We start from the raw sequence: 16,186 nt of genomic DNA, 5'->3' as shown, positions 1-16,186 counted from the left end.
AATGATGAGTGCAGTGTCACTGCACAATGTTAGTGGTGAATGGGGATTAACACCAATGCCACATATAAGTAACTTTTTTGGGTTACGTTCAGGAACCAAGCCTAGTCTGTATGTCAGACATGAGCCAGGTTAGAGTTACCAGGTAAGCATAACTCAGTGGTTACCCTCATAGGAGGAGGAAGTTCCTAATGGCTCTGTAGTGGGGTGCACATCCCTGGCCTGGATGCAGCCTATGTTGTATTGTTCTTTCGTGCTCTTGAGATGAGGGGTAGTCATCAGAGGTTATCAAAGTTGGCCAAGACAATGGGCCTAAGCCATCTCAGGATGAACTGGGCAGCCAATGGTAAAGTAGTCTCTAGGAGCTCAGAGAGTGTGGCCTTACAAATGTGTATATATTCTGCCTTGTACCGGGAAGGGCAGTAGGACTACAGTTCATGTGCCATATTCATAGACTATAAATACTCTAAAGACATACTGATGATATTGGCTGTTAAAGTGTTCCTGTATACAGCTTGGCTATGGTTGATGTCTCTAGTGCTACAGTATGTGCAAGACAACCTCAAGAAAGTGCTGTGGAGGCTATTGTGAAGACTCCTTCCCTATAGGCACGCTGTTGAAGACAGGAGAATTCTACAGGGTTGATGCAATACAAAACTGTGTTATACCTCTCTCTATTCTGTATTCTACTAAAGACATTTAGTAAATCATTTCCATACTGTAAATACAGTCTCTGAAGTTTGATACCATTTTGTCTCCATAATGTTACACATTTATAAAAAGGCCTGTAATGGTGCATATTATTCATTGTATAATATCGCTTTCTCTCCTCTAGACCAGGTAGCTATCCCAGACTTCGGTGCAGGAGCCATGGAGAACTGGGGGCTTGTCATATACAGAGAGACTGCACTTTTTTATGATTCTAGTGAATCTTCTATTAACAACAAGGAGAGGGTGCTCGAAGTAATATCTCATGAACTTGCACATCAGGTTGGTTATATTTCTGAATTGATTTTATGTGCTGACCTGAAATCTTATATATTCACTCATGAAGTAAAATCCAGCTTCAACTGAAGTCCAACGAATCAGCCGTACGTGGTAGAATAAAATTCAACTTTTATTTTAGCAAAAAATAATAAAATCATCACATAATGACATTTTTTGTGACGGTTTTATTATTTTTTGCTAAAATAAAAGTTGAATTTTATTCTACCACGTACGGCTGATTCGTTGGACTTCAGTTGAAGCTGGATTTTACTTCATAAGTGAATATATTCTATACCTTGGATCCAAAAAAGTTTCCGTGCTCGCTGGTCTGGACAATTTATATTCTTGGAGAAGGGTGAGCTGGATTTACTAGTTGGCTGAAATCTTATAGTATGCCTTTACTTTGCCATGTCATTTATTAGCAGGGTCCTTCATGAAAGGGCAGCGCTATGATCTTACTACGGTACCATACATATTGATAGGTCACTTCATAAATCATGCTTATTATACAAGTTTACTTCTGTTGTAGTGGTTTGGCAATCTTGTAACAACTCGATGGTGGAATGATCTTTGGCTGAATGAAGGTTTTGCCTCTTATGTGGAATTTTTGGGAGCCGACTATGCAGAGCCCACCTGGAATATAGTAGGTATCCTTGAGACTTTCTAGTAAAGTTGCATGGTAAGCGATAACAATGAAAATGAAATATAAGATATAAAGACAGTTAAATATAACAATATATAATGTTATTAGGTAGGAAGTAATTGAAGAATAATAAGCATTTGTATTCAATGTAATGGGGAGCCTAGATCCTAGAGATACTAGAGAAGAAGCCGATCAGGACAAATTTTGTTTCTATTCTTTAATGTGTTCACAAAGACATCTTCCACTGTTTATTAGTTACAAGTGTTAAGGATATTATTGTATTATTTATTCATAACACTACTAATATCACTCATTGATTTACTCATTGATCATTACAGAAAGACTTAATAGTGAATTATGACATACACAGAGTGATGGCTGTCGATGCTTTAACCTCTTCCCATCCACTTACATCAAAAGAACAAGATGTGAACAGTCCGGCTGAAATAAGTGCACTCTTTGATACTATTACATATAGTAAGGTAAGTTGGTTACCATACTTAAGGGCATACATGTATTTTGTTAGAATATCCCTAAGGGATATGTGGTCAAAATCTGCACAGCAAGACTGATTGTGATTTGGACACAAATTCTAACACTATTGTGTGTTTACATAGGTCAAACATGATTTAAAAATAATAATTGCAAAACTAATGCTATATTTCACATCCTTGAAGGGGTTTTCCAGGCTAAAAATAATGATGACATCTCCTAAGAATAAAGTCTTCAATATTAGAGGAATAATTGATCAGCTGTTCACAGAGAATGGAGCAGGAAGGAGACAGCGCTATTCTCTGTGTAGTGACCAGGTCAGACGTTGCAGCTCAGCTTACTGCAGTGACTCAGATCAGACATTACACAGAGAACAGAGCTGCCTGCTTCCTGCTAAAAAGGTGCATTTCCACAACATGGGGCCTTAGCCTAAAAGTGAATTTACTTTTTTTTTTTTTTTTAATCAAAATGTTGTTTTTAGGTGTGTAATTCTGCTGGTAGTTTTTCACATATTTTTATAGTGGTTGGAGGTTTTCTTTTCTGATTCAGAATTTTAAATCTTACTGCCCCTTCAGTGGTGGTTGCAGGCGGACATTTGTCTATAGCAAAAAACAATGTATATTCAGCTCACCCCTTAATCATGAACACCTGATCCTGGGCCGCACGGATGTGGATGGACCTTGTTCCACTTGTAAAGCCAGCAAAAAGTAAAGAATATCCATTTGTCTATGCATGGAATTTCTAACTTTGTATCAGAAAAAGCAAAGTTCTGACCTCAAAGATGAATTAAGAAATGAATCAGAGCACAATTCTGAACCGACGTAGATAAAATCATAAAACGGTATAACGTGCATAAATCAACAATCATCTAAATACAACTGAAAGCCTAAATACATATTTATTTCTGATCAAGAATAAACTGTGCACATATGAAACAGAATATACACAGCATAGTATAAGAACCTGTGTTTCATTTCCTTTATAAAGCATCAGAATTTTCATTTCAGGGTGCAGCAGTCATTCGGATGTTGTCTTCATTTCTCACTGAAGAGCTTTTTGTAGAGGGACTTAGAGTAAGTACCACCTACCTATAAGATGTTATACCCTGTTAATTCCCTGCTATAAATGTTGCAGTGCTGTAGTTTGAATTCCCATGTTAAATAGTAACTTGGTTTATTATTTTTTGTAATTTTATAGTTCAGGTAAATCTAAGAAACTTTGTAATAAATCTTATCAGAGGAAAATGCTTCTATTTCCTTTTAAAGTCTTCTCCAGCACAGAAGTCTATGGAGAGGCAAGACACAGATGTGCTGCTGCAAATACAGCTATCTATATATCTATCTATCTATCTATCTATCATTGATCTCTATACTGCTCAGTCCTGCTAAACCTACTAGAAAACTGCTTTAAAACTGCTGGCCATCTGCTAAACACTTAGGCCGGGCTCACACAATGTCTTTTGGCATGTAATGTGGCACGTAGACGCCGCGGGAGCTTTTGCAGGACCGTATACGCGGCGCTATTTTGCAGCTGCCTCAAAATCACGGCCACAAAATAGCGCCACGTATACAGTCCCGGCTCCCATTGAAATCAATGGGAGCGTGTACAGCCCGCAAAAGCTCCCGCGGCATCTACGTGCCACATTACATGCCAAAAGACATCGTGTGAACTCGGCCTTACTGTTATCTTCAGCATAATGTGTCTGTATCTTATTCATTTGGCTGAGCCTCCTCCATTATCTCCTCTCCATAGACCTCTACATAGCCTGATCTGTCTATGAGCTGACAGGTACTCTATAAGGAAATGTACACATAGTAAACTACATGCCATAGATTTTATATATATATATATATGCTGCATAACTACTACACCTGTTGGGTTTATATGAGACAGGTGACTGTGAAATCCTAAGAATGTTAATTGTTTTGTGATTATCGCATACTGCATCCATTTTTTCTCAAGGGGTTTAATAAATATTTAATGTAATTAAATGTATCACAATGTAATCTCAATACTACTACTAATTTTCCTTAAAATAAAAAAGATCCTCCCTTAATGGAAGTCTGTCATGAGAGAAGTTACAAGCACAGTCAGAAAGTGGGGTTCATGTGAATAAAAATTTGCACCAAACAGCTCAATAGCATATCTGCCAAAAATCTAATATTTCAGCAATGTAGGCACTGATCGGGAATCAGTAAAATTGTTTCATTCACATGAACCATGGCTGACTATGATTATAGTTTAATAGGATCTTTTCTGAAATACAATTTAAATTGTAGTCAATAATATTTCGTAAGAAATCCTTCAAGTTTAACCCTTATATACACCCACAGAGTCTTTCACATATGCACCTATTGAGTTTTATTGCAAGTGTGTATTTACTATTACCAGTATACATTTTCTGTGAAGCATGCATGCTAAATTGATGAATATGAATTTTACCTATCATATCTCACCACAACTTTTGTGAGTGAAACATTCATTATCTTTATTTATTTTTATTATTTTTTATTATGCTTACTTATATAACGCCATCATATTCTGCAGCGTTTTACAGAGATATTATCAACACTGTATCAAATAGGGAGTACAATCTAAATTTCCTATCAGTATGTCTTTTGGAAACCAAAGTACTTGAAGGATAGCCATGCAAACAGGGGAGAACATCCAAACTCCATGCAGATGTTGTCCATGGCAGAACATAGGACTCCAGCATTTTGGTCTTTGATCTCAAATTGTCCACACAACTGGTATTAGTGATCTATCCTAAGGATAGATCATCAATATCAAAAGACTGGAAATCCATTTATAGAATATGTGTAATACAGATCAAAACACAATAATAACAGCAATAATAAGGGCTAGTTGAAACAGAGTTTTTGACAGCAGATTTTGATGCGGAATCCATCTCAAACAACGCTGCCAAAAATGGCTCTAATTGACTTCAATGGGAGCCACTTGCTTCTTTTTTCTACTAGCTAGTAGCGGGAAAAAGAATCGACATGTCCTATCTTGCTGCAGATACCGCAGCTCGAGACAGTGTAGGTCTATTCATTCGGGCCTACACATGAGCGGGATGCCGCGACGGAATTCCGATGCTACATCAGCATTCTGTCTCGGTGAGCGGCGCGGGGTTCACACTGCGGAAAAGGTTTCTGTGACCTTTTCCTCCGTGAGAACATACTCTAAGTCTTCTCACTCATTGAAATAAAAAAACTAATGCAGAGGTCATTATTTAATCATGTTTTTTCTCTCCCTAGACTTACCTGAAACAATTTGCATATAACAACACCGTGTATACTGACCTGTGGAATCACTTACAAGTAGTAAGTTAATATATTTAAGACATATATTATTTAATGCACAAACAATGGGTCATATGAACATTATACCTTACTGTACAGCCCAATGATAAAGAATATCTCTCTAATTTGGTGTCATATCTAGGTTGTCAAATTGGATAAAAACAAACTATAAAAGATTAAAGGGGAACTGCATTAAAAAAAATCTCAATAAATATTTGTGTGTACTACATGATTTTTTAGCAGCCAGCAAGTTACCTGATCTCCAGTTACTGGGTCTGTGTTCCAAACCCCAAGGAATGGAAGATACGCACCACAGATCAATTCTGCGAATTACTTTTTTTCTGCAGCTTGCAGTTGAGGCCTAGGCCTGGTTCACATCTGCGTTCACATTTACATTCAGGGGTCCGCTTGGTGACCCCCACAAATGGAAATATATATATGCATAAAAGAGCAGTTACGTGGGAAACCCACGGACCCCATAGACTATAATGGGGTCTGTGTGGTTTCCGCTCGGGTTCCACACGAAACATGCAAAGAGAAAAGCAGAACTTTTCTCTATATATGTTTTGTGTGGAAACTGAGTGGAAACCACATGGACCCATTATAGTCTATGGGGTCCATGTGGAGGGTTGCCCAAGTGTTCTCTCCTAATTGAAACCCAAATGCAGATGTGAACTGGGCCTTAGTTATATTTCATAAATTTTTCTGGTACTATCACATGCTAGAGTTTATCTGCATGCAATTCCACATGATAAATCTGCAGCTTATTTGGGATGTATAAACATAATCAAAGGCTGGGGACACAAAGTGTGAACATGCTGCTGAATTTCCATCAGTAAATTTCATCCACAATGCTGCAACTGTAAAAGGCTGCACTTTAGGCATCAGCTAACCTAGCTGCAATCCTTCCATTAGTATACCCAGTTAATAATTTAAAGGAGTGATCCCACTCATTTTTAAAACATTTAATAGTGCTGTTGATAGGACCAGCAAAGTAAAAAAAAAAAGTTACTAACCTTAATCTGGACCACCATCACAGCCTCCCCAGCTGAGGTCACCAGTGACGTTCTGTTTGTGCCAAGTGAATGATGCAACTAATCTCAGGCCTCAGTGGTGATGTCTTTACAAATGACAGGGATGTGCCCTTCATGAAGAAGTCACCACTGAAGCCTGTTATTGACGACACAAACAGAACGTCACTGGTGATATCAACTTGGGGCAGGAGGGGGCCTGCAATAAGAAGACCGGAACTGCCATAGCCGGAATCAGGAGACTGAAGAGAGGTTATTAATAGAGTTCCAGCCTAGACCATAGTTACAAAGTCATTGAGCACTTTTTATTTGGTGATAAAGTGATGATGATGATGATAAATAATAATGATGATGATGATAAATAGTTAAAATTTGATTTGGTGAATGTAAGTTCTATTGTACCAGTGCTTATATGCTTATATATACAGACTTTTCTTTAAGAAAAAAAAATAATTATATATATATATATATATATATATATATATATATATATATATATATATATGTAAAATTTTGTATGTTTTCTTCTGTTTTTGCTAGGCTATTGATCGAAACAATTTTCAGCTTGAAAACCAAAGAATTGAAGCTATCATGAACACATGGATCTTGCAGATGGGTTTTCCTGTGGTGACGATAGATACAACTCGTGGATTTGTAGAGCAGAAACATTTTCTTTTAGATCCAAATGCAACAGTCACTCAGCCATCAGAGTTTAAGTAAGATCAATATTCTGTATTTGTTAGGTATATATAGGCAAATTTATCTAAAAATGATGTAAAGAAAGTCAAGAGGGAATTAGGTAATATTCAAACTGCAGAATTTTTGCAGAAATTTATGTGATCTAAAAATAGTTCATTTTAGGACTTATTTACATGTCCGCTTTTAGTAGCCAAGAGATGTTGGTTTAATTCAAGTACATACATTGACTTTAATGAATGCATGTAGATATCCATGGCACCACAAGCACCCATTCCCCACCTAAGGCTGAGGCCCCACGATGTGGAAAAGCTGCTTTTTTTTGTTGCAGATTTTTGTGCATTTTTTTTTTTAGAAAAAGTCAGGAGTGGATTGAGCAGAACATAGAATTATAAGAGCTTTCTATATATCTCATTCCTTTTGTAGCCACTTCTACCTTCAGCTTAAAAAACCACAGCAAAATCTGCAACAAAAAAAGCTGCATTTCCATAATGTGGGGCCTCAGCCTAAAAATGAGTATTACCTTCAATGAATAAAAAACACACAACAAAAAGTACTTATGGTGGAAATTGGCCGCAGTGTTTATCAAAGTAACCAAATATTAATCCATAAATAATAATCATACATATATAAAATAAATGATAAATAGAATTGAAATTGATCAAAGCACATAAAATGAATAATCAATTATTACATAAAATTAATTAAACTGTCTTAGCAGCATTAGCTGGTAGACTAACCCCAGCTAATAAACACCGCGACAGAGCTAAAATAGCGGGTGGGAGGGGCTTAATTGTAGATTCACTGACAACTGACAGCCGCCAACAGCTGATGAGCCGGCTATTTAAATGCTGAAACTACGCCCTCTATATGTGGACCGACCAATCGCTGGACATAAGACATGCCTACTGTAAACAAATGTCACGTATATCCATGTATCAGAACATCTGCCTGATGACCTGAGTATGACCAAGCTTACATGAGGTAAAAAGAGCGGGAAAAACATAGAGGGAGGAAAAAGGAGGGAAAACCTGAGGGAGAAAATGAACATTAACGGAACATTAACTCAAATAAACAACTAGAAGAGGACGCTGTGGTGCCATGTGTCCCCCAAGCAAGGATGCAATGGGGGGGCCCTTCTAATTCTTTTTACACAGACTGTGAGAGAACACATATGTCACTGGCCCATCTCCAGCGATCAATGAGGCTGCTGATCTCAGTGGTCACATAGGGCACAGGGCTTCCACGTGTTGTCAAGTAACTAAGTTTTTTCTTATTGTAGCTTTTGCTGTTTTTAATTTTGTTTTTTTAAAGCTAAAGGCTAAAGTGGATGAGAAGAACTGAGAAGTATAAGACCTTCATTTATATTTCCCATTCCCTTTGTAGCCATTCTTGGCTTTGGCTCAAAAAAAACAGCAAAATCTGCAACAATAAAAATCAGCTTTTCTGCAACCTGGGGTCTCAGGATTAGGTTATTTCCAAAAAGCAACACTGTACCCATACCATGGGAGACCAGCCTTATAGCAATCTCATTGTATTTCATATTTGTTAAACCGGTTTGCAAGGCATAATTCTGTTCCTTATATCTATAATTCATCTTCTCAGCTATACCTGGATTGTACCTATCACTTACATCACCAAAACTGGTCTCCAAAATAATTTCTGGCTTAAACAAGGTTCAGGTAAGGAGATATGTTTTATGCACATGCTGTAGGAAACGTGTGTAGTACAGTCTGTATTTAATACAATTATATCGATGGTGTTAAAGATAACCTGTCACATTGCCCATGCTATGGGCAACATAGTGTAGAGCAGAAGCTGCTAAACAAATTCATATACAGTTTTTTTGAGAAAATATTGAGTTTTTTTTTATGCTTAAGAGTCCACGGGCTGGTCCTACTTAGTGACTCAAGGCTTTTTTTTCTATACACAGTCATACACATGTGAACAAAATTGTTGGTACCCCTCGTTTAATGAAAGAAAAACCCACAATGGTCACAGAAATAACTTGAATCTGACAAAAGTAATAATAAATACAAATTCTATGAAAATTAACAAATGAAAGTCAGATATTGCTTTTCAACTATGCTTCACCAGAATTAAAAAAAAAAAAAAAAATTCCTGAAACAGGACTGGACAGAAACAACGGTACCCCTGAAAGTAATGTGACCAACGGCACATGTTTAACGACGGTGTGTCCACTAATTAGCATCACAGGTGTCTACAATCTTGTAGTCAGTCAGTGGGCCTGTATATAGGGCTACAGATACTCCCTATGCTGTTTGGTGACATGGTGAGTACCACACTCAACATGGACCAGAGGAAGCGAAGGAAAGAGTTGTCTCAGGAGCTTTGAAAGAAAATTATAGACAAACATGTTAAAGGTAAAGGTTATAAGACCATCTTCAAGCAGCTTGATGTTCTATGACTACAGTTGCACATATTATTCAGTAATTTAAGATCCATGGGACTGTAGCCAATCTCCATGGACTTGGCCGCAGGAGGCAAATTGATGACAAATCAAAGAGACAGATAATACGAATGGTAACAAAAGAGCCCAGTAAAACTTCTACAGAGATTAAAGGTGAACTTTAAGCTCAAGGAACATTAGTGTCAGATCGCACCATCCATCGTTGTTTGAGCCAAAGTGGGAGATGACCAAGGAGGAAACCATTGTTCAAAACAAATCATAAAAAAGCCAAACGCAGTGGGAAAAATTGTGGCATTTTACAATATGGGCAAAATGGATGGAATTCTAGTGAATTCCATGCCCACTGGGCGGTAAAAACTGCGGACACGCTGCGATTTCCAAAAATGGCACAGTTTTGGAAATCTCAGTATGTCAATTATACCTAGAGAAACTCCAGTGGTTTCCACATAAGTATAATTGTAACAGAAAGTCCGTGGAGGAAAACTCTGTGAACTTTCTGTCTAAAGCACTGCGTGAATAACCACGATACGTTGCTGCCGAAGTTTTTCCCACAGCGCATGATTGCTGTGGGACATCCCATGTGGCCTTAGCCTTAGGTTAAGGCCACATGTCTTCTACTGAGTAGCATGATATGGTTCAGTGTGAGTTATAATTCACAATATAATATAATCCATTTATGTTTCTTGTTTTTCAGCATCACACAATCAATTTAATTTAAATGGTCAAGGAAACAACTGGTTACTTGCAAACATCAATGTGACTGGGTTTTACAGGGTTAACTATGATGATGGAAACTGGGACAGACTGCTTGAGCAGCTGAACACGGACCTTTCAGTGAGTATTGGAAACTGTTGGACCAACATACAGGATGTAGAAAAAGTTCCAGGGCTATAATGAATGAAGCAGTAGTTTAGTACTGCCCAGTTTAGGCAGTATTTGTAACCGTGCAAATGAAAAGTGTTTTTATACAAATATGGCCAGGGGATCACTTCTGGGGAAAAAAAAATATTCCTACAAAACATTTGTTTTATTCACCCCAAGACTGAGCAAATATTCTGCTTTAATATGACTCATCGGTAATAGTTATCAAATACTGCGTCCATGTGCTAGCTGCATTTCGCAGACTGGGTCATGTGAATGGAAGTCACTGCATCATCATCAGTGAGTCAGTAGTGAACTTACACTGAGCTATGAGTTCAGTCCACTCTGCAGTAAAAATGCTATGTTGGCTTTAGGTTAAGGCCCCACAGGCCAGAAACGCTGCGCTAAAGCACTGCGGGAACAACCGCAGTTTTCCGCCGCGGACTTTTTGTTACAATTATATCTATAGGAAAGCCGCTGGCGTTTCCGTAACTATAATTGACATGCTGCGATTTTCAACACCGCGATGGGATTCGCATGAATCCCATCCACTTTGCAAATACTGTAAAACACCGCAATTTTTCCCGTGGTGTTTCCACCGCAGGCAAATTGCGGTGTTTACAGCCCATGGGGCCCCAGCCTTATTCTCTGGGTTGGTAAGATCACAGTGATACCAAATTTTTATGTTTTTTTTCATGTTTTAACAACTTAGAAAAAAAAAATCTTTGAATTTAAATATACTGACATCTGTAACGTTTTATATTTTGCCGTGTATGAAGCTGTGTAAGGTGTCTTTTTTTTTTTTTTTTCCAGAACAATATGTAGTCTTTATTGATACCATGTTGGGGAATGTATGATATTTTGATAACTTTTTTTCCATTTTTTGGGGGGGAGGAAAATTGTCAAAAAAAACCCAATTCAGCCACTTTGATTTTTTTTTTCCTGCTATGGCGTTTACCATATAGGACGAATGTTTTTATATTTTAATAGTTTGGCATTTTCGGACTTAGGATATGTTCACACGGCGAAAACCAAATTCTGCCGTGTGAACTTTTATGCACCAGCATCCCGTTGTGGAATTCCGCTCCTGATTAGGCTTGAATGGGCCTAATCAGGAGGGAGTCTTGCGCAGCGGACGCCACGGCTGTCTCAGCCATGGAATCTGCGGGAAGAAGGGGCGTGTCGCTACTTTTTCCCGCTAGCGGGGAAAAAAAGCAAGCGGCTCCTATTCAAATGAATCTGCCTGCAAAAAACTCTGTGTGAACATACCATTAGGGATGCCTAACATTTACATTTATTTATTTATACTTAGGTGATTTAAACTTTTACGTAAAACTAAAAAAAAAAATTAATATTTTGTAAAACTTAAAAAAAAAAATATTTATATTTTAAAAAACTTTTTTTCGATGGTTAGAGCAGCCCTGGTTATTAGATCACACATTAAAATTATGTCTAAACTAAAATAAACAGTGCAGTAAAGCACAGGGACAGATGGTCAATGCACCTGAATAATATGTAGTATGTGGTTAATAGGGTACACAGCCTTTTGATGCCTGCTTAAATCTCTGTTGTTTTGCAGGCCATTCCTATTATCAACCGAGCTCAAATCATTGACGATGCATTTAATTTAGCTAGGTGAGTATGAATGTTTCAATAAGTATTTCCTCCTGAAAATTGTATAGTTTTGGAAAAATTCAAATATAAAGTTAGAGAGTCTAATACCACCAAAATCGCTTTTAAACCACTTGCATATTGTTGTAGGGGCAGTCAGTGCCATAGTCAACATACCTTTCGTGTGTTAAAATTCAATTCTCCTGCTAAGAGATTCAACTTTTATTCTTTATGCAAATGAGCTGTTCAGTGCACTCAGGGTGATAAGGTCAGAGGGCGTGTTGATGGCCAATTGACCAATAATCCTGAGTAACTGTCGTTGTCCTAATCAGTAAGCCTGAGTGCCAGCAGTAAGTAAATGACACCAGACACACAATGTTGGTATTAGTTCCTCTCTCAGCCGAGGAGGAAATACACTGACGTAGTTTATTTAAGACAAGGTGCGGTTAAATAGCAGCAGACAAAGGAAGAGAGATAAGAACAGATAAGTCCTGTGTTCGTTCCTGATTGGTGTAATACATCTTAATCACACAAAGAAAGAAGCTTTAAACAGTTCCATATATAGTCAGCTGCTCCGGTCTTGGGTGGATTCTCCAGAGAGCTGTCTCATGACAGCAAGCCAAACATGTGTCTCACTTGCACACAATGGGGTCTTATCCTGGGTACAGGCACCATCTTATCATATAACATTATACTCAAGCATAAGCAACCACATCTATCATTCAGCTCTTAAGGGTAAAAATGTTTTATATACATTACATGATTACAACCTTCACAAGGGAAGGACCACTTTTGTTGGAGCTCCCAGTTTCTTTTGAGGCAACCACTCAGTGCTACCCCTAACAGAAAAAAAATGTCATGTCCCAAGGAAAATTATTTGCAGTGACCACAAAGGAGGTTGACTCTCCAGCAGGTCCAGTCCCACCCTAAGTGCACTGAACTGTTTATTTGCATATTTAATAAAAGTTGATTTCTCAAAAACAAGATTGTACTTTGACCCATGTAAGGAATGATTAGCAATGTGGGCAACCAACCCTACAACAGCAGATAACTGGCAAAAAAAAATGTTTTGGGTTTGTAACAGATCTGAATGAATTAGTTTGGTATCTAATTCTAGTACCAAAAGCAGTAACATGGTTAATATCTGTAATAGTTTAATACATTGAGCTGACATTATATATTAATGCTGTTTTCATTGCATTTTAGAGCCGAAATAATAAGCACTACAAGAGCACTCGAAACCACTAGATTTCTTGCCAAGGATGTGGAATACATGCCCTGGCAGACAGCTCTGAACAGTCTCAGTTACTTTACACAGATGTTTGATCGTACTGATGTCTATGGACCGATGAAGGTACGATAGTAGCATTACTCTACTCTGTTATTAACCTATGGTGAGCATCAGTGTAGTAGCAGGAATAGGTAGGGAAGAGCTCACAGAGATAGGACCAGGAGCAGTACTGATCCTTCTGTTTTCCTATACATGATCTGAATTTTAAAAAAAAACACTGTCTGGAGGTCTGTATGAGGATAAAGGGTTTTTCTGAGATTTTTAAATGTATCACCTATCTTTAAAGAGCACCTTTCATGTCCTCATAGACGTATGAGATTATAGACCACTAGAAAGCCAACAGTACACTGAATTTAGTCCACTGTTTACTTTCCCACTATGTTCCCCGGAGTCAGAGATATTGACGCCTTTAGCTTCGACACTGATATCTCTCCACTGTCAGAAAGGTGGGTCTTACAGCCAGTGCCGCACCTCCCATGAGGCGACCTGAAGCAAGCGCTTCAGGCGGCACTATGCCAGGGCCTCAGGGAGGGCGGCATTTTTGCTAACCTAAGCCAGTCCAGGACAAGCTGTCCTGGACTGGCTTATCACTGAGCGGTGGTTTGGGGAGGCCACTGGAGCAGCGCTGCTCCAGCAGCCTCCCTCACGCTCAGGCAGAGAGCAGGCAGTCTCCGGGCCTACTCTCTGCCGGCGAACGGGGATAAGCCCCGCCCTTCACTCGGCCACGCCCCCGATCCGACCGGCCACGCCCCGATCCGACCGGCCACGCCCCCGATCCGCCCCCTCCTCCCGGCGGGAGGGGGGCGGCTTTCTGCAGTTAGCCTCGGGCGGCGAAAGGAGCAGGCTCACCCCTGCTTACAGCCTAGCCTGACCCCTGGTATATAGTCTTGTTGGATTCCAGTTTATTGTCCTGCAGAAAAACAATATCAGATCATGTAATTCTGTATACACAGTGTGATCCAGGCTGTCACTAAGTACACGGGGTTTCTCCTACAGGCTTACCTGAAGCGGCAGGCTACACCACTGTTTGAATATTATAAAAGGATAACAAATAACTGGACTGACAGACCTGCAACTTTACAAGAACAGTAAGTACCGCATAAGTGAACTCAGAGATTTACAGGGGATTTGCCATCATACAACCCCTGGCAAAAATTATGCAATCACCAGTCCCTGAGGATGTTTCTTGAGTTGTTTAATTTTGTAGAAAAAAAAGCGGATCACAGCCATGACAAAAAACTACAGGCATTTCAAATGGCAACTTTCTGGCTTTAAGAAACACTAAAAGAAATCCAGAAAAATAATTGTAGTAGCCAGTAACAGTTAGATTTTAGGAACAACCACAGGGAATAAATTATGGAATCACTCAATTCTGAGGAAAAAATTATGGAATCATGAAAAATAAACAAAATAACACTCCAACACATCACTAGTACTTTGTTGCACCATCTCTGGCTTTTATAACTGCTTGCAGTCTCTGAGGCATTGACTTCATGAGTGATAAACAGTATTCTTCATCAATCTGGCTCCAGCCTTCTCTCATTGCTGTTACCAGAAAGCATTGGCCGGCGTTGATTGGCTGAATGCCGTACAGTGTACAGCATTCGGCCAATCAACGCTGGTTCTGCTGAGGAGGCGGAGTCTAAGATCAGTCCACAGCAGTCTCCATTGTGGTCAGATCTCAGATGTAGCTGCTACATCTGAAATATAGCAGAGTTCTGTCAACTCTGCTACATCTGAGATCGGACCACAATGGAGACTGCTGTGGACCGATCTTAGACTCTGCCTCCTCTGGCATAACCAGCGTTGATTGGCCGAATGCTGTACACTGTATGGCATTCGGCCAATCAACGCTGGCCAATGCTTTCCTATGGGGAAAAGTCAGCTCCCATTCAACTCTGCTATTCCGGAGATGAAGCAGTGCTGTGCGGTCAACGCTGCTACATCTGAGATGTATAGAGCTCTGTCAACTCTGCTATTCCTGAGATGTACAGAGCTCAGTCACCTCTGCTATTCCAGAGATGTAGCAGTGCTGTGCGGTCAACGCTGCTACATCTGAGATGTACAGAGCTCTGTCAACTCTGCTATTCTGGAAATGTACAGAGCTTTGTCAACTCTGCTATTCCTGAGATGTACAGAGCTCTGTCAACTCTGCTATTCCGGAGATGTACAGAGCTCTGTCAACTCTGCTATTCCGGAGATGTAACAGTGCTTTTACGGTCAACGCTGCTACATCTGAGATGTACAGAGCTCTGTCAACTCTGCTATTCCTGAGATTTAGCAGTGCTGTGCGGTCAACGCTGCTACATCTAAGATGTACAGAGCTCTTTCAACTCTGCTACATCTGAGATCGGACCACAATGGAGACTGCTGTGGACAGATCTTAGACCCCGCCTCCTTCGGCAGAACCAGCGTTGATTGGCCGAATGCTGTACACTGTACAGCATTCACCCAATCAACGCTGGCCAATGCTTTCCTATGGGGAAAAGTCAGCTCCCGCATAACGCAAGCTGACAGGGATCCCGACTAGCATATAATGGGCTGCCACGAGATAGAGCCCCAAAGAGCTGTGTGAGTGACATTCCCACATAAATAAAGGTAATCCCTAGCTAACCCTGTCAGTACATCTATCCCTGTCTCACAGTCACATAGTTCACAGTCTCATATGAACCGGATCTGAAATCTACTATTCGTCTAAAGTGAAGGTCACCTGATTTCGGCAGCCAATGGCTTTTTCCGATTTTTTTTTCGATGCCTACTTTGTCGTAGTTCCTGTTCCACCTCCCCTGCGCAGTTATTGGTGCAAAAAAAGTGCCAGGAAAGATGGGAGGGGAATCGAAT

At 39.5% G+C, this 16,186-nt stretch overlaps 1 protein-coding gene across 1 annotated transcript in view; it reads left to right on the top strand.

The window, feature by feature from the left end:
• Positions 1-16,186, top strand: part of LOC142204858 (aminopeptidase N-like) — a 39,537-nt gene that overhangs the window by 11,054 nt on the left and 12,297 nt on the right. Inside the window, exons 5-15 of the mRNA XM_075276184.1 lie at positions 833-987; positions 1,514-1,627; positions 1,966-2,109; positions 3,127-3,192; positions 5,380-5,445; positions 6,996-7,171; positions 8,757-8,833; positions 10,277-10,416; positions 12,023-12,078; positions 13,261-13,408; positions 14,342-14,433. Coding sequence (XP_075132285.1) covers positions 833-987; positions 1,514-1,627; positions 1,966-2,109; positions 3,127-3,192; positions 5,380-5,445; positions 6,996-7,171; positions 8,757-8,833; positions 10,277-10,416; positions 12,023-12,078; positions 13,261-13,408; positions 14,342-14,433 — 1,234 coding nt within the window. The remainder of the gene's footprint in view (positions 1-832; positions 988-1,513; positions 1,628-1,965; positions 2,110-3,126; positions 3,193-5,379; positions 5,446-6,995; positions 7,172-8,756; positions 8,834-10,276; positions 10,417-12,022; positions 12,079-13,260; positions 13,409-14,341; positions 14,434-16,186) is intronic.

This window comes from Leptodactylus fuscus, chromosome 5 (assembly GCF_031893055.1).
Source record: "Leptodactylus fuscus isolate aLepFus1 chromosome 5, aLepFus1.hap2, whole genome shotgun sequence".
Classification (NCBI taxonomy): domain Eukaryota; kingdom Metazoa; phylum Chordata; class Amphibia; order Anura; family Leptodactylidae; genus Leptodactylus; species Leptodactylus fuscus.
This window is presented reverse-complemented; position numbering and strand designations above follow the sequence as displayed.